Here is a 22,221-nt window from a genome sequence, read left to right on the forward strand (position 1 = left end):
ACAAATGGAGAGAAGGCTTTCCAGGGAAAACACCTGCAGCTGCAGTCCCAGGGAATGTGCTGTAAGATGCATTTCAGGCTGCCAAGGAACTGCACTAACAGGCATGGAGGAAACACCCACCCCGGATCTTGATTAACTTCCCTTCCCTGCAAACTGCCGAGCCTGTTGTGCTCTACAGAGCGAGGGGCACAAGGAGCTCGGAGATGTGATTTCCAGGCTGCTGCCAGGGTTTGCAGCCCTTTCGAAGCAGGGCTGCCTCCCAGTTTCACCACAGGGGCTATTCGAAGTGCCCGTGCTGGCCGGGGCGCCCGAAGGGAAGGTCTGGTTTGCCCTTACTGCGCAGTTTCTTCTGCCATTCCATCTCGTTGTGGAGGAAGGACGACTGGTCGAAGAAATCACTGACTTTGCTGCCCTGCTCGTCCTGCTCCGTGGTGGTGAAGAGGCGGTACTTGGTCTCCTTGGTGAGGAACTCACAGATGCCAGGCACGGGGAAGATGATCTGCTCCATGCTCCGGTCCAGGCGCACAATCTGCAGGAAGCAGGGCGAAGGGGATGGTGCCCTCAGATCCTGCCACGCTCTGGGTTCCTCTTTCCTAGACCCAGCTGTGCCTTCGCCTCCTCCCTCCCACTCCACTGGGATCCGAGTATCACCGGCCACTCGCCTAACACTACAAACAGACCCAGCAAAGGCAGCCCCGGCTGCGTGGAGGAAAGCTGAGAGTGCCTGAACCCTTGCTGGCCCATCTGCAGGGAGATCCATGCCGACAGGCAAGGATGGGGCTGCTGAATCGGCTGCATCCCCACTGCTGCTGGGAGAAAAAGGAGCTCACGGGCTCTGCTAACGCCTCCAGCTCTCTGCAGAGCAAAAGGCCCATCTGCTGCTTGCCGGCACAGGGATGGGAAGGCTCCCAGGCAAGAGGCAGCTGGAGCACACGTGGGATTCACCGGCCATGTGCATACTGGCAACCCAACAGCTAACAGGTCTTGCCTCAATTTGGGACGTGTGTTTCTCATAATATGCCAGCGGGTCCTCCTCTTCCTCCTGGACCGGGGCCGTCGACTTCAGCATCTGCGTCAGCTGCTTGTTATTGAGGCTGAGCTGGGATGTGAGGAGAGGCAGAGAGGATGAGAGCGGCCTCAGCCGGGGGAGTCAGGTCTAACTCTGCACTGACAACAGCGTTCCTCAAAATCTACCAAAGCTGATGAGGTTTCAGGGAAAAGCAAATGAATTAAAGCTTCCTAAAGGGGTACGAGCTCTCCCTGAGGTGACAGACATTCAATTCCCTGCAATAATTACATCCAAATGCTGCTAATCCACAAATTACAAATCAATGTCCATAAAACCCCAGGGAAATCATATTACTGCTGAATCTCATTCAGGATCTAAGGTACATAGGCAAGAAATGACAGCAAAGGACTCAGCCCTTCCTTTTCTGAAGGGAAGGGGAGAAAGCGGGCACCAGCAGGACCCCGCCAGGGCCACCAGCCCGCGCCTGCCACGAGCTGGATGTCACCCTCCGGCTGAGCCCCACCAACGCGGCTCTCCGCAGCTTGGGGCACGTGCACGGACTTGTAGTTTTGGCTCCAAAGGGCACTGAGAGGTCTGTCTGTCTTTAGCCCCCCTGGGGAATACCAAACCCCATCAAATCTTAAACAAGAAAACCCAGGGTGGCTCAGCAAGTGTGGGAGACTCTTTGCAGTCTCCGGTCAGGGTTAGGGTGGCGTGCGGGGGCTCTGCCGCCGTGCCCGAGGCCCCTCCATACCATGGACGAGATACCCTCCTCCTCCTCCTCCTGGATTCGCTTCACCGGCTTCAGGAGCTGCTGCAGAGACCGGTTGTGTCGGGACAGCTGGAAGAGGGACAGCGAGAGCCGGGTGAGCACGGGCTGGCGAGCGGCCACCGGTGCACATGGGAGCGGGACACGGGGTGCACAGGGGAGCGGGGCGGCTGGCAAGCCCGGGGGCTGGCTTTTCACAGGAGGCAAGAGCACATTTCCGAGCCATGCCTCCCCAGGGAGGCCAGCCTGGCTGGAGGAAATGCAAATAAATAGACAAAAATGTACAAATCGGTGAGTGGGAGCCCGGCACGGCACAGGGAGCCCAGCCTGGCAGGGACCCTGCTGTGACAGCTCAGTACCTGCAGCGCCAGTATATAAATGTTGTGGCCGACTTCCCGGGGGGAAACCTCGGCGTTTTCACACTCCTCCTCCTGCAGATAGGCCTTCTTAATCACGTCGACCTGGAAGGCAGCAGAGGGACAGTGAGCTTCTCCCCCTCTCCTTGCTGGTTCCCCTCCTCTGGCCACGAATGGCTCTGGGGGAACCATTAGGCAAGGATGCTGGGGCAGAGGGCAGTGACCAGCAGCGTGGCAGCCGAGCCACAGGCAACGGCCGGGGGAGGCTGGGGGCTCCGCGGGGGGAGGCTGGGGGTGTTTCACTGCCGGCCCTTACCAGTTCCTGCGGGCGGAGGCTGATGAGGATCCGCTCAGCGTTTTCGCTGTCGTGTCTGCTCTCCATGAGGGCCAAGAGGAGCTTGGAGGCATTGTCCTGGCGAGGAGAAGCTCTTGCTGAGGGAATCTGTGCCCGGCCGCTGCCCAGGGCCTTGGGGCAGGCAGAAACCCCCCGGTCAGCTGTAACTCCCCCGCGCTAGAGGCATCTGAGCCTCACACGGGGAAGAGGCACCAGCCCTGTCCCACCAAGCCCAGATGCTCCCACACTCAAGGACCTGACGCATGCAGAGTCCCCGCTACAGCGGCCACCTCGCCCCACAGCACAGCCCACGGCCGCGGCAGCAAGCCCAGGCAGGGGTGCACACCCGCGTGCCCCCGCCCCAGGCTCTGCCTACCTTCAGCTGCAGGACCAGGTCCATCCGGTACTTGCAGAGGGGGCTGATGTCGTTAAGGATGAGGGCTGTGATGATGTCAATCCCATTGGACTCGTGGGTCACGATGCAGCTCTGGGGAGCAACGCAACGTGTTATCCCGTGGATGCTGCCAGTCCTCCCAGCTTCACCCTCCAACACAGCTCAGGTCTGAAACAGTGCCCTGCCTACAGCGCTGACCCTGCCCGATTACCCCAGGAGCCCCACACCCCCTGGAAAGGGCACCGTTTGCACCACTGTATTATTTAACTCCCATTTGCATGACCACGTTAGCTAGCCAAGCAGTAGCTCATAACCCATGCAGCAGCCCTGTGCACCCTGGCATCCTCTGCTGCCCATGTTCTGCTCCTGTTCACACCCTGAAACCAAGAGCTGGCCCCGTCCCTGCTTTCCCACACATCCCCCCAAATCCTCCCTTGGGCATCCCTGATCAGCAGCGAAACGCCCAGGCGCGCTGGGAACGACCCGGACCTGCGGGGATGCCCACAGACCTGGTTCTCGTGGCAGGGCCCTTGGCAGTACTCGGTCAGGGTCTCCAGGGTCTGGGTGATGAGGGCCACGTTGTACTCGTTGATGTAGAGGCCCAGCAGCCCCAGCCCCCCCGTGGTGCTGCCACACATGATGTCGAGGAACTGCAGCGTCTCGCACACCAGGTTGTAGTTGGTCTTGTTGTTCTGGCACCGGAGGAAGTTCTGTCGAGCAAAGCCTGGAGTTACGGGGCTGAGCGGCATCACTCGCATGGGGGGGGCAGTCCCGATCCCCCTCCCACCACCCCCTCCAGCTGCAGTTTGATGGAGAATTGGCCTGGGCACGTACAGACCCTGTAACGTATGGGCATCCGAGAGCAGCACTCAGTCCCACGGACACAGTCGTGCCGTGAACAGCTCCTTCCACAACACCAAAAGCTATCCATAAGGGACGGTGCATTTACAGAAGGGGAAACTGAGGCACAGAATGGCCGGTGCAATGCCTTTATGGAGCCAATGAGGGCAGAGCCCAGTCTTCCCACACCCAGTCCCACGGCTGCCCTGGGCCCCAGCCCTAGCAGCCCCATAACCAACCTGCAGGTCCCGGTTGTGGTTCTCGCAGAGCAGTTGCAGGAATCGCAGGATAGGCTCCATGATCAGGACCGTCACCCCCATTTCGTTGTTCTGACCCTGCTCCCCGGTGTCGTGGCCCTTCCGAAACCCAACAGCCATCGGGTATCGGGAGGGGGTGCCGGGCATCACGAAGGTGTCTCCTCGTCCTAGAGGGCAATCCAACCCCGTTAGCATCGGGCTATCCAGCGAGACAGACATCGGCTCTACCAAGGGGACACAGCCCCGTACCTTTGGTGCCAGGGTCAGGCTCGTCTTTGTCCTCACGAGGCTTGTTCCCAATGTCACTCATGTTCACAGACACCGTAGACTTGGTCTCCTGCTGCGCCTTCTTCATCCGGTCGTGCAAAACTTTGAAGAACTTCTCAGACTTCTTGTCACTTGTCATGAGGTTGTAAAAGGATTTCTGGGAGGAGGGAGGACAGCCGTTCAAGTCTCCATCATGGGGTCCAAAGTGTCCCTGCCTGCCCCTCTGGTTTGGTAGCCTCTGGCACTCAAGACCTCGTCTGAGAGAACCTGGCGAGCAGGTTTATTTCCATGCGACAGCCCTGGACATCGCAGTCCTCTTGGATTTACAGGGGTGGATCATCCCCTGCCGCTGTGCTCTCCTTTACCCTAAGCAGGGTTAGGGACAGAGCAAGCAGCGATTACAGCAGCTTCAGGCCTGGAACCCTACCGGGCTTTGCATGTGCAGTTAATTTATCGGCTTCCCTGTGATAAAGGATTCAAGATAACCCAGGAGCTGCAGCCCTGAGCCATTTGAGCAGTACCGGCAGAGGGCATCAGCATTACTCCAGAAACAACCTGCAACAACCTGCCCCTTCCACAGCATCCAGCCCTCCAGCTCCATCCAGCCACCGAGCTGGAAAACTCAAACCCAGACAGATTTCTGCTATTCCTCCTCTGGACGGCCAGCAAACACATGCAACCAAACGGGATTTTGGCAAAGTCTGCTGCCCCGCACCCACGTCTTCCAAGCGCTGGGACAGGCACCCTGCACACATCAAGCCCTGGCTGCCCAAGCCCCCCGGGACTGGCGCCCACCGCGCAGCCGGGGCTCAGCACCTGGATCTCGGTGTTGCCTCCGTCCAGCAGCCGGATGGCAAGCAGGATGCTCTCTTGGAAGATCTTCTCGTTCTTGGTGTTCATGATGAGATCAGCCACCAACTTGGTGGCCCCTTCTCGGTCCAGCCGGCACTGGACAGCAGCAATGGCAGACCAGTCCTGGTCTTGGCCTGCACAAGAGGACACAGATGGATGTGATGCTGTGGTAGTGCAGGAGCACAAGCACAGCGAAATCACTGCCGGGGCATCTCAGTCCCATCCCTTCACCTCCCCAAATCCTTTACTCCCATGGAGGTGGGGACATGGCAACCAGCTGCAGACCTGATCCCATCATGGCCCGGGAGCTGGGAATTCGAGGTGTGTGTGAGCAGCACAGAGAGACAGGGAAGGCGCAGGAGAGGGGCACTCACCTCCCCCGGCAGCATCCATGATTTCCCCTTTGGAGCCGGACTTCTTGTTCTGCAGGTAATTGTTCAGGAGCATTTTCCGCAGCAGGTTGCCCTGCCAAGACAAATAAACGTCATGAGTCTCCCAACGCCAGGGCCAGCGCTAGAGCAGAATGAGGCTGAGCGCCCTTGGGCTGCAGCGGGGAGAGCACTGACAGCCTGGGAAGCGGGGGCTGCACAGACAAGGAGCAGGGCTGAGGACGTGCCGTGGGACCATGGTGCTCACCCTCTCGCCGTACTTGTTCCTCTTCACCAGCATCTGCTGCAGCGTCCTCAGCACCTTGATGCACAGCTTCTCCTCCGTCTCCATGAGGTCCTTGGTGTGCTGCACCAGCCTGGCAAGGCAGAGCCACCGTCACACAGCCGAGAGGGACAAGGGGGTCCCTGAGGGCACCATTCCCACCATCCCTCCAGGCCGCAGGCACACACTGGGATGTACAACCCACAAAGAATGACGGTCACCAGCCCTTTCCATCACTCCCAGCAATCCCTGGGCAATTGCAAAGCATCCTCACTTGGACAGGAAACCTCCGCTCTCGCATCGCTGAAACGCCTCTGTCCCCTCCATGAAAAGCAGCTCTGGCCGGTGGAGGACATCCACCAGGACAGACAGCTCAGCCTCCACCAGTGGTTTCAAGCGATCCTCCAGGGCGTTGATGATGTCCTACAAGTCACAGCACACACCTTTAGGGCCAATGCATGCCTAGGAGACACGAGCATGGGAGAGGGACCCCTGCAACGCCAGTGCCTTCCCGCTATCATGCACCGATCCATGCCACTGCTGCCTCCCTGCCCCATACCTGCAGCTTCTCTATGATATTCTTGTAGTCCCACTGGTTGGGGGTGGTGGAGACACGGGGGAAGGTCCGTGTGGCTGTCTTGTAGTTGGACGTATTCCTCTGCACAGTGTTGGTGGAGCTGCTGTTGAGCAGGGAGCTGACATGGGCGTCCAGGTCCATGGGCAGCGCGATGGAGCGGCTCTTGGCTGCAGGGGACAGAGCCGGGGTTGGGGACAGCCATGACCCATCGACTGGGTCCCACCCACTGCCTTGGGCCGGGCACCCCTTCACCAGCTCTTCATTTGCAGCAGAGGTGATTTAGGTTAAATACAAGAGTAAACTCCTCCAGGCTAGTGAGGGGTGGAGTATTTCCACCCATCCCTCCCCACTGCAGCACAACAGTGCCCACAGCCCCCCCAGCCCAACCTAGGATGGAAAGAGGCACCACCTCCAGTTTTTGGTTGGGAAAGCCCAGCATGGAGATGTTGTAAGCACCCTGCCTTAAATTACAAAGGGAAATCCCCACCCAGCCTTGAACCACCGAGCAATCCTTTCCACATGGTGACTCAGCGCTAACAATCCTTGTCCCAAGTCACGAGTCCGGCAGCCACAAGGAGGCTGAGGGCAAAGTCCTGGCGGGGGAAAACCACCACAAATGCTGGCTTTGTCTCCAGGCCCTTCACCAGCAGGGACACACCAGGGATCTCCCAGCCAAGCCCAGGCTTCGGTTATTCCCACGCCACCCGGCTCACGCCTGGAGATGTAGCTCAAGAAAAGCACATCCCAGAGCCAAACCTCGCCATTCCCAGCCAGCAGCCTCTTGCCAGGGCACGCTGCCAAGACCCGCAGCAGGGACGATGGCTCTTGCTCGCTGCCGGAGCAGAGGCAGCCTAGGGTGGCTGCATCCTCCTGGTCAGCGGGGAACAGAGCATCACTGGCGCGGCTCCTTACCGACCATGGCCAGCGTGCGGATGCAGGCTTCCACCGAGCTCTTGTGCTGCTGCTGCAGCCAGGGGCACTCCAGCAGCCTCATGGTGGACTGGAGAAGCTGCACCACAATGGTCTGGTGGGTCTGAAGGAGAGAGCAGGCAGGTATGTATCAGTGCAAGGTGTGTCCAGATCTTGTTTTGGGGGCTCGATGAGCTGCTTTCCTTCCCCAGCCACGGCCTGTCCACGCAGCACCTTATTACCTGCAGCGAGGTGCTGTTCTCTGAGAAGGGGGAGCTGAAGAACGCATTGATGGTGTCCAGCACCACCGTCAGCACGTACTTCTCCAGCGTAGGGTCTGGCAGGCGTTTCTCTCGCTTCTTGCACATCTGTGAGAAGGGAGGATGCTGAGGGTACCAGGGCGAGGTGAGCACGCATCCTGGCCAGATGCTGCTGGCACGCAGCGCTGCTGGGACCTGGCTGAGCTGAAGGATGTGGCCGGTGACACGGCTCCTGGGTCTACGCCAGAGAGCCCTGACTGCTCCCAGCCCCTAGTGTGGCAGCTACACAAGTCCCCATGGTGCCCATGCCCCATGTCTGGCCCCCCAGGCTTCGAGGGAGCCTCGGTGACACCAACCTGTCCCCATCTGATACAGCAGCCATTGCTGCTGTGTCGCTCCCACCCAACCCTCCCCACGCACCTGGGCCATGTCCAGGGTGAAGTTCTCAAAGAGAGTCCAGATGTGGTTGCTGGTGTAGATCTCCTTCATCTCCACCTCCGTGTCCACGTAGCAGTGGTTGACAAAGTTCACGTAGGCCATCTTCACCTGCCAGGGAGAGGGAGGGGGGCACAGGCACCATCAGGAGAAGGCAATCAGTGCAAAGCCACTGGCACCCTCCTCACTGGGCACCCCGTACCTCCGTGATGCAATCCTCATGTGTCACCACCCGCACCACATCCTCTAAGGGCAGCAGGGACGTGCACTTAATCTCTGTGTAGACGTTCTTGCCCTCGGCGCAGGCAGCCAGCAAGTCCACCAGCGAGATGTGGTACATCAGCGGGCTATTCTCCTCCACCCCATCCCTGGCCGCTGTCATCATCTCCAGGAGGGTGGCCAGTGAAGCCTTGTCATTGTAGAAAACCACCACGTCGTCCCCAGCATTGGTGAGCTGCAAGGAAGGGTCAGTGGTCACTGCTCTGGAGAAGGAGGGTCAGAAACCTTGCAAGGTAGAAAACTGTGTCCTCTGCAGCGGGGCGAGGAGAGGCAGCAGCCGGTGAAGCGTGAAAGGGCCGTGCATTTACAGGGAAAAGCAGGCATTTGCAGTGCAACCAAAAAAATCACAGCTTGTAGGACTCCAAAATGGTTATTGGCTCTTGGACCTTGCATTAAGCTCCAGGAGATGCTTCCTACTCCAGGAAGAAGCCAGCATGGCCGGGAAGGCTCTTCCTCAAGGAAGAGGCCAACCATGCACCTCCCAGGAGCCGTGCCCTGCTACACCCCACACTCAGGCCCCTCAGGCTGAGGGGGAGAGGTGCTCACCTCGGTCATGATCATGTCCTGGCACTTCTTGACGTACTTGCCCTCGGCCTTGATGATGGTGTGTAGGAAGTCGAGGTACTGCACGTGGCGGCCGTGGGTGGCCACGCAGTGGATGAAGTGCTGCGGCACCGTCTCGTTGATCTCCGAGCAGAGCTGGTAGTTGTTGAGGAAGATGTGCTGCATCGTCTCAGCCTCCAGGAGCTGCGGCACCAGGGGAGCCGAGTGAGGCCGGGGAGCTGCCAGGAACAGCCTCCCCTCCTGCCCCGTCCCCTCCTCTCCCAGGGTCTCCTCCTGGCTTTTGCATCTCGCTCTCAGCCCCAGGAGCGGTACTGAAGTCTCTCCCCATGACCGCCCGTCGGTCCCCTCTCCTTACCCCCGGGGTCAGGAACAGGTTGAGGTGTTTGTGCAGCAGGGCCTGGTTTTCCTGATTGCCAGCACAAAACTTCTGCAGGAACTGGTGGGTGAATTTCAGGATCTCCATCATCTTGGCATCACCCTGAGGAAAGGCAGAGAAGTGAAATACCCAGAGCTGGCGAGGGATGGAGAGCAGCAGCAGGCTGCTGCCCCTCGTGCCCTGCCCAGCTGCAGGACCCAGCCACACAGGGGGGTCCCCGCATCCCCCACCCCTTGCCCTGGGCACTTCAGGACCAGCCTGCTTCTGCCCACCCACCTTCTCATAAGGGATCTGCAGCAGATCCAGCATCACTTTGTGAGCATCCATGTTCTTCAGAAGGCGCTGCTGCTTCTTGCGCACTTGCTCTCCGACCCCGCACATCTTATTCAGCCGCTCCAGGATCTGGGAGGAGAAGGACCACGGCAGAGGGGAACTGAGCCTGGGAGCCCATCAGGATGGCCACCAGCACTGGGAGCTTGCTTGCAATCCAGATATGCCCTCCATAAAACCAGGCGCTCCCTGCATCGTTCGCAAACCTTGGCACCCCGCTCAGAAATCCTCCTTGCAGTGCTGTGCAGAGAGCCCTTGTCCCATCACCAACCCTCTCCCCTCCAGTCCCCCCAGCACAAGGCTCACTCACGAGCCCTGGGGATGTAACAGGGCTCCTCCTTGTGCTGAGCTGGCAGGAACGAGCCCTGGCTTGGACTCATTTCTACCGAACTACATGAGAGCTTGGAAATCCCCCCCATGATTTCACCCTTTTCCTTCTGGCTGGTGCCCCCGTGCCAGCCCAGGCCAGGCAGACATGGCTGGCCGTGCCTCCGGGAACAGCCCTGGGGCCAGGATTCGGTCTCACTTACCCCCTTGACTATCTGATAGTTCTCGCTGCTCTTCTCTCCCGGAGCAATGACCTCTTCGTCGGCACCATGCTGCAAGGGGACAGAAACAGCACCGGGGTCCCACTGCACCTCCCCAAAGCCTGGGGCATAACTACACACTGCAGGACCCTCCCCGACCCTCCTCTTCCAGGGAGAGGGGTGCACGGCCCATCGAGAGGCGTTAGGTGCTGGACTGAAGCGAGCTGCACCTCTGCCTCCCACTCACCTCCCACCCCGGTTCCCAGGGTCTTGCTCAGGGCTCTCACCTCTTTCTTCTCCTTCTTGTTCCCCTCCACTGTGCTGTCCCCTTTGCTGCTGCCCTTCTTGTCCACCCAGAGCTCTGATTTCTCCACCATAGTGCGGAGTTTGTCCAGCTCTGACTTGATCACCTTGTAGTTCTCGACATCCTGGGCTGAGATCAGGAGCTGAACCTGCAGCGACATTCCCAGGGGTTTCCAGTTTGGGGTACGAACCCCATTCCCCTCCTCTTCCAGACCTCCAGCCCAAGGAAAGGGGCCGGGACCCATCCCATGTCCTGCACCCATGACCACTTGCGGGCTTAGAGGTGCTCCAGAGCAGCATCCCACCAGGGTTACCTGTTTGAAGGTGTGCAAGACCTCCTGCCTCTGGCTGAAGTGCTTGAAGAGGAGCTGCAGGGAGCCGGAGATGAGTGGCGGGTAGTCGTGCATCGTCAGGTGGATCAGCACCCGCAGAAACATCCTCCCTCCCTCGTCATCCACCTCTAACATGCTGCTCGTCTTCCTGAAGCCGGGACGAAAGCGCTTGGTGTTAGCAGCCACGTGGGAGCTTGCGTGCACTCAGTCACCCCTTGGGGCTGATGCGGCCAGCTGCATTAGCCCTTAGAGCCTCATCTTCCTCATCACCTGCAGCTTTCAGCCTCGGCAGTATGGACAGGAGAGGAAGAGCCCTATGGCCAGGCTAACTATGCACCGGAGGGGGCAGGGACTCACCCCACACCGAACATGGCTTCTGCGTGCTCGCCGATCCGGTCCAGGTTCATGGCTGCAGCTGAAGGGAGAGGAAAGGGAGATGAAAGGGGCGGCCAGCGTGACCCCCGGGCATTGGCAGAAACCCACAGGAACCAACCCAGCTCCCTGGCCCCTGCTCCGAGCATCCACGACGGACACAGGACACCTCATCCCATCTGCACAAACTCCAGTCCCCCCCATGCTCCCTGCCAGCAGCAGCGGTGGGTGGAGAGCTGCTGGAGCTGTCACCTCCGTCGCCCATGTGTCCCCAGCCTGGGGGGTTTTGCTGAGTTGAAGCTGTACCAGGAGCAAAGTGGAAGAGTTACTTGTGGAGTCAAAGGCTGGAGCCGTCCCGTCGGCTGCGCTGTCCTGCATGGGGTAGACTTCCACAAACTCTTTCTTGAAGACGGAAAGCAGGTAGGAAATCCTGTAGTCCAGCCGCACGTTCAGGATGAACTGGCAGCGGCAGAGAAGAAGAAATCAAAAGTGAGTGCCCTCTTCATGCCAGCTGTCTCTGTATCAGAAACCTATGTCTTCCCCTCACCACCCCGTCCCATGGGTCCCACCCGCAGTTCCACAATGCTTCTACCTCCCCACCGGCTCCAACCTGCAAGATCTCCAAGATCTTCAGCTTGGTCTCCATCACCACAATGTTCTCGTTCTCAATGCTCCTCCCTCTGTCCACTTGCTCCGGGGCAGACCCAGCACTGAGGCTTGGAGGGCTGAAGATGGACTGTTTCCTGCTCAGCACCATGGTGGACATCATCTGCCCCACGCCCTGGATCGACCTCCGCACGTTCTTTCCTACAGAGGCAGCCACAGTGGGCAAAGGTAAGGCAGATGGAAAGGGAGTTGGCAGAGGACCAATGGAAGGACCCACTTAGACTGCAAAACGCTGTAGATATTAATCAGAGAACGAGTAGGAGAGACTGGCCATCTCTCTGGCATGGCCAAGGGCTCAACACCTCCTGTCTCCCAGTGCAGACCCAGCCAAAGGTTCCATGTCAGCAAACCAGCGGCTTGTTTTCTTGCAGCTAAAACTGGAAAGCACTGGGCAGACCACAGAAAACACCCTCCCATAGGGCTATGCCTGGTTATGGAGCAGGGACTCACCCGTCACCTCGTCGTTGTAGACTGCCTGCATCATCAGCTGGGGGTTTTGGACGCAGTCGATGATGCCAAGCAGCGTCCGCGTCAGGCGCAGCAGCTCGCTGAAGCTGTAGAAGCCGAAGTAGATGAGGTTGTGGGCAAGGCTGACAACCTGGGGAAGGACAAAGCAACTCCAGACCCTGCCGAGCTCGGGGCTGAGCAGGACAGACAGACATGGGGGAGAGAGATGCCAGCGCGGCCACCCTCGTTGCAGAGGCAGCTGCAGCCAAACCGTGCTGCATCCTGCAACGTGCCGGTGACATCGGCAGGTCTCGCACCTCGAAGGTGAGCTTGTTCTTCTCCTCGTTGGCGAAGGGCACCGCCTCGCTCACCACGTTGTTGAGGTAGTCCTCCACGAACTCCATGGTGCTTGCAAACTTGTTCTTCTTGTCATCGCGCGAGACGTTGAGGTTGGAGTCATAGCTGCGAGGGGAGATGGTGGGGGTGAGCCGAATGGCAGCGAGTCTCCTCGCACCGAGCTTGGAAGGAGCACTGTCCAGGCAGCTGCTGAGCCATCACGGCCAGAAGCAATGCTCGTGACTGATGGAGCCTGCTTCCTTCTGAAGGCTGAGACCTGCCAAATTCACTCCACAAATGCTCCCCTCCCAGTCCCTGCTAAAGCCAAGCCAGTCCCCACACAGGATGGCATCTGCCATCCCACCTCCTGCCCTGTCCCTCAAAGCCGCTGTGAGCCCCAACGTGTCTCACTCTTTGATGGTGATGGCTGTGGGGATCTCGGTCCAGAGCCGTGCAAACTTCACGGGCATCACCAGCTCCTGGGGGTCCCTGTCCACGTGCACGTGTAACATGAGGTGGCAGAAGGAGGCTCGGAGATCGAAGGGCAGCATCTCGTCTGCCATGCAGAGGAAGATCAGGTCCACACCCAGCTGCTGGGAGATCTCCTTGATGGCCAAGTACTGGCGATCCAGGCACATGCGGGCAAAGAGCTTCAGCTGGTACCTGCCCAGGGTCGAGGGGGAGAGGGAGTGAGTATGTGCAACCCTTGTGTCTTCACATGGGGAGCAGATGCCGTGGGATCACCACCTGTAGTAGCTGAGGACGTTCTCGTCATGGGCATTGCCAGCCCGGGCCTCCTGTGCCAGCTGCCGGATGCTTTTCTCGTGGTGGTCGTTGTTCTTGTCCGTCCAGGTGAGCCAGACCTCCTCCTCCGAGTACTCGATGCTCAGGTACTCGTGGGTCTGGGACATCTCCTTCACTGGCCTCAGCCTAGGGCAGAGAAGGGGTAAAACTGGAGATGCTCCCGCAGAGCGGGAGCGGCTGCACCTCAAGGGGCGACGGGGCTTTTACCAGGGCACCGTGGGAGCTGGTGGAAGGCAGGGCCAGGCACCAAATCCTGATCATGGAAAACCTCTCCCCTTGGCTACTCACTCGGTTTTGATGAGGATATCGCTGTTCTTCGGGTCCAGCACGCACTTGCAGATCAGCTCCTGGGTGACGGGGATGGCAATGTGGTTGGACACGCACAGGTCCGAGAGGTAGTCCAAAAACCTACAGAGCAGAGACAGCTCGCTGTGAAAGCGGGTCCCCGGGGGCTCTTTGCACCTCTGACTGAGGCACGTCCCACCCATCACGCAGCACAAAGCCCTTTGGGACGGGGCCTTTCTGGACACGCACCGTGGCTCGCGGTTCTTGCGCACCAGGCTGACGAAGGTCTCCACCTCGGTCTTCGTGATGTGCTTCTCCAGCAGCTTGCGGTTGTTGTGCAGCAGGGCCGTGATGGTGTCCTCGGCCAGGATGTCGTAGCCGATCTGAGACTGCATCATGCCGAACTGCTTGGCAATGTGCTCCTGGAGCGGGCAGAGAGGCGGTGAGCACAGGGGGCTGCGTGTCGGGGTCTGCCAATGCCCCCTGCCCCACCGAGGCCTCAGCAGCCCCCCAGGGCTTTGCAACACGTGGTGGGATGGGGGCTCCCCCCGTCACCCCTCAGGCACCTGGTTCTTGCGATAGTCCTCTTGGGAGTGCCGGAGCACGCGGTAGCACAGCCGAAACATGTACTGGTAGGGAGCGTTTTTCTGGTCCGACAGCTCTTCCAGCCGCACCAGGGGCCCTTCCCCACCCTTGTCCTTGAAGGGGGCTTTCAGGATCCCAAAGATCTGTCCAAAAGCAGAGATGGTAAGTGCTGTGTCCCCCTCCACACCGTCACCCCCATGCATGGCTGGACACCAGCCGTGCTTGCCAGGAGGGCTTGGTGCATCACGGGGGCATGAGCTGGAGACCAGCTACACCTCCTCCACGGGCGTTTCCAGATCCCTGGACTCCAACGTGGCCCTGGGCAGCGCAGGACATCCCTGCAGGACCTCAGCCTTGCTCGGATGCAGGGCCCCGGGGCCACTCACCTGCTTCAGGATGTTCTGCTCCCGCATCAGCTTCTGCCGCTCACGGTTGGGCTTGGTGACCACAATGTCCAGCACGTTCTGGCCATTGTTGGGGACGTCGCTGACGAAAAACACCAAGTCCTCCAGCAGCTGGATCACGAACCTGCAAAGGGGCACGGTGCGAGGGGGGCGGTGGGACGCTCCGGTTGGGGGGGGCTGCTCAGCCACCCCACGCCGTCCACCCAAACTCGGGCCCCTGCAATGGTGCCGGCACATTTTGGAGGACCAAAGAGCCCACCTTCAAGGTTCAAAACAGCACCAGGGAAGCTGCTGGCCAATCCTCCCCTCCCTGCTAGAGGTTAACGGCTGCCCTGAAGCAAGAGGTTTTACAACCCCTATGGTTCCTAAGGAAACTATATGTGCCAGGGTAAAAGCCAGGGGCCTTTGCTCATGATTCATGCCAGGGATTTTGCATTTAACGCCTCTGCCCATGTAGTCACCTTTGCGGGACCCGCGGGGGGTGGGCTGCCAGGGCGGGAGCAGCTCGCTCTGTCCCACAGGGGATCTGTGTTTGCTCAGGAAGCACCAAGAACCCACCCACCTAAAAATAACACGGTGACTAACCCTGCTGCCCCTATCGTGGGGCCATCTCTCAGCCCCTTGGATATTTTTCTAGCAGCAAAGGAGGGGCCGGAGCGGGGCTGCGGCGTTATCTGGTTTCCTCGCCAGACTCCTGGGAGGAGCAGGCGTGGATTTGGGTTGTGGGCAGGAAAGCAAGACAGCACTGGCACCAAGACCCAGGCAGGGGCCTCATCCTGCAGCAGTGCTGGAGAGCCCTTGGGGCAGCCCAGCGCGGCCCCATCTCCCAGGGGAAATGACTTTTTACCTCCGGTCATTCTGGCTCAGAAAACCTTCGTTCATCTTCTCCACCACGCTGGCCAGCATCGAGCTGGCATCGTTAGCAAAGTCCAGGTCCCGGATCTCAGACACAGGCACGGAGACGATGGCGAAAGCTTCTTTGTCTTCTTTGGTGGGGCACGTGCCCAGCTGGGAGGGAACGGGAAGCAGCATCACACAGACAGGGCAATGCCAAGCATGTCCCCACCATCTGCCACCAAGCCAAGTGAAGTCAGTGACCCAGTTCGTCCCCATTGGAAGGGCTGGGGTGGGCTCTAGGTTACTGGGATGGGCTCTAGGCTGATGTCCAGCCACCCCTTGGATCATCAGGGTATTTCAGTCCCTGGGTAAAGCCTGGGTGCTGGGTGGGAAGGAGCACGCTAAGAGCTATTGGGGCACAGGGGACAAATCCACGCACGAGAGGAGGGAGCGGGGCCGTACCATGAGGCGGATGGGCCTCTCCTCATCGATGTCAATGGGCACGTTGGTGCTCTGGATCCAGGTGTTGGTGCAGAGGTGGCGCAGCCTCACGTAGGAGTTCCTGCAAATGGCACAGCGTCCTGGTGAGTGATCCCCGCACGGACACACCAGCACCCACCGCTTCTCCCAACACCCGGCAAAACTCCCCCAGGAACAGACTTGCCAAGATTTCACACCACGCAATTAAGCCTCCCTTCTTTATTTCAATCCCTCCACGGCAATGCATGCTCACATACCGCGGGACGAAGGAGTCCGTCTTCTGCAGCGTGGTAGGGTCCAGCTCGAAGAGGGAGGCGATGTCATTGCCGTGGGGCACGGCCACCAGCCGGTATTTGATCTTCTCCCCCGTGTTCCTGCGGCTGGCGCGGCTGCTGCCCCCCTGCACCAGGGAAAGCGGTTTTGAGCCCGGCGCAGGGCAGCCGCCCTGCTGAGCCCAGCCTCCCTGCGCGCCTGGCATCGGAGGAGACACGCAGCGGCTACGCTCAGAGCAGAAGCTTTTGCTCGGATGCTGGGCTGAGCCTCGCAGAGCGGAGACGCATGAGGGGCTGCAAGAGCGCAAGCGCAGCGTGATGCACCTGAGCTACAAGGCCACCCCTTCTCCAAATCTCACCAACAGCAAAGAGAAAAAACCCCCTGAAAGTCCAAATCTCTCTCTACCAGCACTTCCCCATGGCCTGGGGAGCCAGCATGCACTGGGATCCCTCCAACAGATTTCGGCAGGATCCTCTCGCAAGCGGGACATAGGGATGCTACTCTACAGCGCGAGGCGTGGGGATGCTCTGCTGGGCAGCGGGACCCGGCGGCACGGCGCGGGCACTGTCCCCGCAGCGGGCTCTGGTTCAGGGCATGTCCCTGCTTTCAGGCAGAGTCTAAGAGACGGCGTGGTTTCAGGCAGCGGCAGCAGCATTTCTGCTAGCGAGGCTGCACACAGCTCACCGTGGGTGCTGCTTTGGGCTCAGCCACGTCTCCTTTATAACTTGGGTTTTCCTGAAAAGTTAAAGAGGGAGATGAAAGACAGCTATCAGTCCTCCCACTCAGTCCCTCCAAACCCTGAGCACAGGGTGTTATCTCTATTCCTGCCTTCCTCAATCACATCGCAGAGAGATGAAACCGGCCCAGCTGGGGCTGGAAGACGTGACCCGTACCCAGTGCACAGTGCTCCGTCCCCGAGGAGCGGGACGGGGTGAGCCCCGGCGAGCAGACCCGGGGCTCCACGCCGCAGCAAGACGAGCTCTTGCTGCAAATCCCTGGAGGCCCCAGGCTGAGGTCTCAGCGAGCAACACAAGCCAGGCAGAAGCAGCCTGGGATGGGGAGCATTCTGTGATCTTCTTTCCTCTGCAGATGTCACCTGAGTGGCTTTTGGCTTAAAGCAGCCATTTCAGAGCCCCAGTATTTGCTATTTTCCATCCTGCCAGTGGTGGAAGGGGCCCTGGGGGCTGCCTTTGCCTTCTCCAGCTAGGGAGCACCTTTGACACACAGTGCACCACGATCCCCCCCGGTACATCCCTGCTCCCCCGGCAGCAGGGTGTAACACTGTCCTTCCCTTGGTCCTGGCAGCTCATTTGTGTCACATAAACCATGTTATCTAAGTGCAGAAACCTCTTTGTGCCTCTGTCAGGAGGCCTTAAGCTGGCCTTAAATGGGAGGAAAAAAATTTGGTAAATGATGTTTCCAGGCCCAGATTTTGCCCACACCCTCCCCAGGCAAGGACAGCCCTGGATGCTGCTGTGGACCAGAGGATGAGGATGGGCAAAACCTGACCAGGAAGAGTTAAACGCAGGATGAATTATCTCCCACTTCCATCCTACCAGGAGATCGTGCTGGTACAGTTGCTTGGCCCGGAGTGAGCAAAATAGAGGAAAACCCCGGCCATCCCCTCCTGCCCCCCTGGGCCAGAAGAGGAGAGAGCCAGGAACAGCAATTTTGGCAAGTGAACCCCTGCACTGTGGGGCGGGGGATTTCAGGGGGAAAGCCTAGCCCTGCAAACGGGCAAATGACGATGACGCTCACAGCCCCGGTGCCAATGCCTCCTGCGAGCAAGGAGGAGCCGCAGAGGCCCAGGGCAGGACGGCTCCGAAAGCAAACTGGAGCGGGGCCAGAGGCAATCCTGGGCATCGTGCTCTAAGGGCAGGCGGGCACTGCCTTTGCAAGGGCTGGTACCAGCCTCTCGAGGGCAGGGCAGGTCTCTGCGTCCCTCTGCTTGCCCCCTTACCTCCGCTGCCAGGTAGTTGCCTGTGGCGAGGTGCTTGAAGCGGTACAAGCCGTTCCAGTGCCCGGCTCCCCCTCGGCACGGGTCGTGGTGGACCACCTGGGAGAAGCAGAGGAGAGAGCTCAGCCGCTGGCGCGCGGGGCTGCGGGGAGCCAGGATGCTGTTCCTGCCTCCGAGCCTCCGCTGACCCCAGGCAAACACTGGTGATAAGAGCCCCATCCTATCTCAAAGGTGGCCACGAGCAAATATACTCGGGGCGCAGAGCTTAGACAGACACCGGTGCCCATCCACCAACAGCCGCAGTTCCCGGTGCTCTCATGGAGCTTGAGCCTTGCGCTGGCTTTCACCAGGGCGGCCAGGCTACCAGAGGTGGAAGTTTATAGAAATAACCATTGCTTCTAGCACCACTGCTCCCAGTGAAAGTGCAGCAACCACAGAGGTACCCCGAAAGCCCAGGGACACGCGCTCCATCCCCTCCCCGCTCACCTCCACCTCCCACAGGGCGTTGGAGCTGGTGGCCGAGGTGGCCGACTGCCTCAGGGTGGTGCGGAGGAAGACGTGCAGCTTGCCTTTGTACTCGTCACAGGTGAGAAACTTCTCCTGCTCGGCGTGGAAGAGCCTCACCACGTCCCCCTGGACCAGGACATGGTAGTGAGACCCAGGGACGTGGCTCTCCTACAAGCTGACGTATCTCCTCCTGTGACCCCCCCCTACCCTGCAAGGGGATGGGATTCCCTCCCTACATGGTCCAGAGCAGAGCACAGCTCCCAGCCACGGCACGGCAGGACCACGGGAGCCCGGCCATCACAGGGCACCACCAGTTCTTCCAGTCCTACCTACCTGAGCTGTGCTAAAACCTGCCTCTAGCAGCAGAAATGCTCCTCCAAACCCCGGGGAGGGCATCTTGCATGGGCACGGGGCACCCTGCACTCCGCAATGCCATCACTCCATTTACTCTTACAAGCCACTTCTCTCTGCTTCCCCTTCCTGGGCTGTAAAATGGGTGCAAACCCCCCACTTTACACCCCTGGAGGGGGCAGAGGCTCCGCTCACCAAGGCATTAACGCCCCGGGAAGGAGGATGCGGTGGATGCGGGAAGCCAGGGATAAGTGCGGCGCCTGGGGACGAGGGTCTGTAAGATCATAACAATCAATATCCATCCAGCTGCTTCCTGGAGGACCTCAGCCCCGAACAATGGCTCCGCGGGGAAAGTTCCTTTCCCAGGCAACAGCCAGCCCTGCTCCACAGCTAAACAGCCGAAAATTGCCCTCGCAGCTAGGAGCCACTGCTGGCACTACGTGTGCCTCGCATTGTCCTCGAGAGCCAATTTAATACAATAAGGCAGAGGGTAATTTCATGCCCCCTGGGTACCTGCTGCCAGGAGATACTAAAATATCCAACCCTAGCTTGCGGTTAAGTTCTCCAAGTGGTAAATTCTAGAAATCAAGGTCCTCAAGGCAGGCTCTCTGCTCTGCCCTTGTCACGCAGCCAAACGGCTGCTCACACGTCCTGTCCCCGCAGGGGAGCGGGGCTGGGTCCCCGGAGCCCCCCGCATCCCCCCGCGGCCCCGGCGGCTGGCGGCAGCCGGACCTCCTTCCTCACCCCTTTCAGCACTTCCTCCATGTGGTCGCAGAACTGCATGAAAAGGTTGATTTTCCAGCTGGTGTTACAATTGACTGAGTTCACCTACGGAGCAAGAGAGCGAGGTCATGATCCCTGGCACAAGGGAAAAACGGAAGAAAAAGGAAAAAAAAAAAAAACAGGCAAGCCCTAACAGCCAGACCCTGCAGAGGCAGCCCAGCCCCCCGTACCTCCTTGCAGCCGGCGTTGTCAGCAAGCTCGTAGTTGCTGGCGTGCAGCGGCTGCCCGGCGTTGACGGGGTTCAGGATGACTTTGTCTCCCACGACTACCTGGGGAGCAAAATGGGAAAGGAGGGAGCGAGGATGAGACCGGGCGCCCGGCGGGGAGGCGAGCCCTGGCAGGCAGCACACACGGTGCTTTCTGCACAGCTTAATTTAGGGACTTTTTGGCCCTGTACTCACGTTATCTCCATTGCTCCTCAGCTTCCAGAAGGGCTGGATGAAGAGCCAGGATCCCTCATTGCCGGTGGCATCCAGCGTCACCCGCATGGCGTTTTTCTCGAGCAGGGCTGGCAGCCGCTTGTTCACCGTCAGGTACTTGTTGCTCTTCATGTGGAGGAGCTGGAAAGGCGAACGTCAGGGTGAGCCCCCCAGAGGTCCCCAGGCCTGGTCGCACCCAGGAGCGATCCCGCGAGCCCCTTCCCAGCAGCTGCCTGACTGGCGTGTGCTGGATCTGTGCATCTCCCCCCAAAACCCATCGGCCGAGCACGGAGGAGGGGAAAGCGAGCGCCCGTACCTGGATGACGCTGCCGTACTTCACCACGTCGCCATGCACTTTCTTGTTCTCTGTGTCGTTCTGCTTCTGCTCCATCTGGGCTGCATGCTGAATGCCGAAAGAAGAGCTGAGTGTAGCAGCACCCTCCTCACTCCCCTGGAGCCAAAGGGGCCACCTGCACCCTCAGCTATGGGGAGGACGGGACAGGCTGGGATGCAGTGTCAGCATCCCTCTGTCCCCAAACAACGCCGTCCATAGCTATAATATGGTCCTCAGCATCCGAGAGCTCAGGCCGGGATCCTGGTGTGGCCCTGAGCACCTGTATGAGGTCCATGCAAGCTTTAAACCGAGAACTTAAAAATTAGGACAGGGACAAAATGGCACCGAAATTCCCCCCCAAACCCCAGCAGGTCTTATGGGGCAGCACCAAACGGGGACTCTGCATGGGGCAGGCTGGGGCAATGCACCCATCTCAGCTCTGCTGCAGCAGGGCCGGGGGCTCCCGGCAGCACCGAGACGAAAGAGCAAAAGGCCCCGTGCCGGCAGTGCCGTGCCCGGAGATGGCTGCAGGTCCAGACCTGCTGCAGCGGATGCTGGCCAAGACGCCTCAGGAATGGATTGCTCAGCACCACTTGCAGCCCCTCTCTCCAAAACCACAGACATTTTCTGCACGGTGGCTCTGGCAGCCGGAGGAGCGATGTCGATGTACGTGGAGCAAGGCAGGAACTTGCTCCCGCAGCGGATCCGTCTGGGAACGGCGAGGGTGCGCCGACAGCCCTGGCACCAGCCCAGGCACAGCCCGGGCAGCACCAACCCAGTGCTCCCCTGCAGCTGGGATGGGAAACGGCAGCGAGGGATGGAGCTGGGAGAGCATCCACCCGTTCCCATCCTGCTTTCACCCCCTTTTGCTTGAGAGCAGAAGGAATTGGGAAACACAGCTGGAATGATGGCTCCACACCCTGCAGGAGGATGGGGGCAAATGGTCCGTGAGTGCCCACGCAGGCGATGCCGGGGCTTTGAACGTGCCTGGCACCCATTGTGGCAGTACAAACCCTTTGCTCTTTCGAATGTTGCCAGCACTTTAGTTAACTCTCCGTCCCCACACAGCTCTGGGTGCCACCCAGGGGACGTCAGCCCCGCGGCGGTGCCTGCTGCCATCAGGAAAACAAAGATGCTGCCAAGAAATCCCGCACTGATGGGGAGCTGGGAGTTTAACAACAACCCCATGGAGCAACATGGCTCCAGCAAGAGATCCAGCACCGCAGCGTGTCCTAGATCTGTGTCCAGATCTGAGCTCCTCCCTTCCCGAAAACCAGTGGGGCCAGGAGTAGGAAGCCTCTGCCCCGAGCAGGCAAGCCCACGGGGGCTGACGTTCCCAGCACATCCCTTGGATGGGACAGGCTCTGTCCCCAAGCCACAGTGGGATGGGGTGTCAGGGATGCACACAGGGGTGGGCAGCCCCGGAGGGTGCAGGGAGGATGGGGAGACACGAGCAGAGCAGGAGGAAAGCCTCCATGGCATGTCTGCACTGCATCTGGCTGCACCTACAATTAGTCAGCCGAGAAAACGCCGAGCCTTAAACCCACTTAAAAACAACGGCACAAGAGCACAAGCTTGGAAAGGCAACCGTGGGCATTGCGGACGGCTGGGCAGGGATCCTCCGCTTGAGACCCGGGCTGCTTCTCCTTCAGGAAATTATCTCCATGGGTTGGAAGATGTTTTCAGCCTGCGGGGGACACTGATAAATCGCAGCCTGGAGTCCAGCATCCTGCCAGGACGTCCAGGGGCTTCGCGGCAGC

At 59.6% G+C, this 22,221-nt stretch overlaps 1 protein-coding gene across 2 annotated transcripts in view; it reads right to left on the reverse strand.

Annotated features, from left to right (window-relative positions):
* ITPR3 (inositol 1,4,5-trisphosphate receptor type 3) overlaps positions 1-22,221 on the reverse strand; it is a 42,836-nt gene that overhangs the window by 6,764 nt on the left and 13,851 nt on the right. For both annotated transcript variants that reach the window (XR_014230156.1, XM_082329977.1), the window contains exons 4-48: positions 20,444-20,530; positions 20,110-20,268; positions 19,879-19,977; positions 19,670-19,753; positions 18,554-18,700; positions 18,071-18,166; positions 16,795-16,845; positions 16,095-16,237; positions 15,820-15,919; positions 15,368-15,528; positions 14,503-14,644; positions 14,098-14,259; positions 13,781-13,953; positions 13,535-13,654; positions 13,190-13,372; positions 12,854-13,105; positions 12,424-12,568; positions 12,110-12,257; positions 11,604-11,800; positions 11,323-11,452; positions 10,979-11,036; positions 10,604-10,769; positions 10,274-10,438; positions 9,990-10,058; positions 9,406-9,531; positions 9,109-9,231; positions 8,736-8,936; positions 8,113-8,364; positions 7,896-8,021; positions 7,458-7,583; positions 7,219-7,339; positions 6,289-6,473; positions 6,004-6,152; positions 5,715-5,823; positions 5,453-5,543; positions 5,043-5,212; positions 4,209-4,383; positions 3,942-4,126; positions 3,372-3,572; positions 2,845-2,955; positions 2,451-2,546; positions 2,138-2,239; positions 1,764-1,850; positions 989-1,099; positions 337-529 (exon numbers count right to left, since the gene is read on the reverse strand). Coding sequence is in view for 1 of the 2 variants with exons in the window: in XM_082329977.1 (XP_082186103.1) it covers positions 337-529; positions 989-1,099; positions 1,764-1,850; positions 2,138-2,239; positions 2,451-2,546; positions 2,845-2,955; positions 3,372-3,572; positions 3,942-4,126; positions 4,209-4,383; positions 5,043-5,212; positions 5,453-5,543; positions 5,715-5,823; positions 6,004-6,152; positions 6,289-6,473; positions 7,219-7,339; positions 7,458-7,583; positions 7,896-8,021; positions 8,113-8,364; positions 8,736-8,936; positions 9,109-9,231; positions 9,406-9,531; positions 9,990-10,058; positions 10,274-10,438; positions 10,604-10,769; positions 10,979-11,036; positions 11,323-11,452; positions 11,604-11,800; positions 12,110-12,257; positions 12,424-12,568; positions 12,854-13,105; positions 13,190-13,372; positions 13,535-13,654; positions 13,781-13,953; positions 14,098-14,259; positions 14,503-14,644; positions 15,368-15,528; positions 15,820-15,919; positions 16,095-16,237; positions 16,795-16,845; positions 18,071-18,166; positions 18,554-18,700; positions 19,670-19,753; positions 19,879-19,977; positions 20,110-20,268; positions 20,444-20,530 (6,277 nt within the window). In the remaining variant the exon portion in view is untranslated. The remainder of the gene's footprint in view (positions 1-336; positions 530-988; positions 1,100-1,763; positions 1,851-2,137; positions 2,240-2,450; positions 2,547-2,844; positions 2,956-3,371; positions 3,573-3,941; positions 4,127-4,208; positions 4,384-5,042; positions 5,213-5,452; positions 5,544-5,714; positions 5,824-6,003; positions 6,153-6,288; positions 6,474-7,218; positions 7,340-7,457; positions 7,584-7,895; positions 8,022-8,112; positions 8,365-8,735; positions 8,937-9,108; positions 9,232-9,405; positions 9,532-9,989; positions 10,059-10,273; positions 10,439-10,603; positions 10,770-10,978; positions 11,037-11,322; positions 11,453-11,603; positions 11,801-12,109; positions 12,258-12,423; positions 12,569-12,853; positions 13,106-13,189; positions 13,373-13,534; positions 13,655-13,780; positions 13,954-14,097; positions 14,260-14,502; positions 14,645-15,367; positions 15,529-15,819; positions 15,920-16,094; positions 16,238-16,794; positions 16,846-18,070; positions 18,167-18,553; positions 18,701-19,669; positions 19,754-19,878; positions 19,978-20,109; positions 20,269-20,443; positions 20,531-22,221) is intronic.

The sequence above is a fragment of the Platalea leucorodia genome (genome assembly GCF_965183815.1).
Source record: "Platalea leucorodia genome assembly, chromosome: 19".
Classification (NCBI taxonomy): Eukaryota; Metazoa; Chordata; class Aves; order Pelecaniformes; family Threskiornithidae; genus Platalea; species Platalea leucorodia.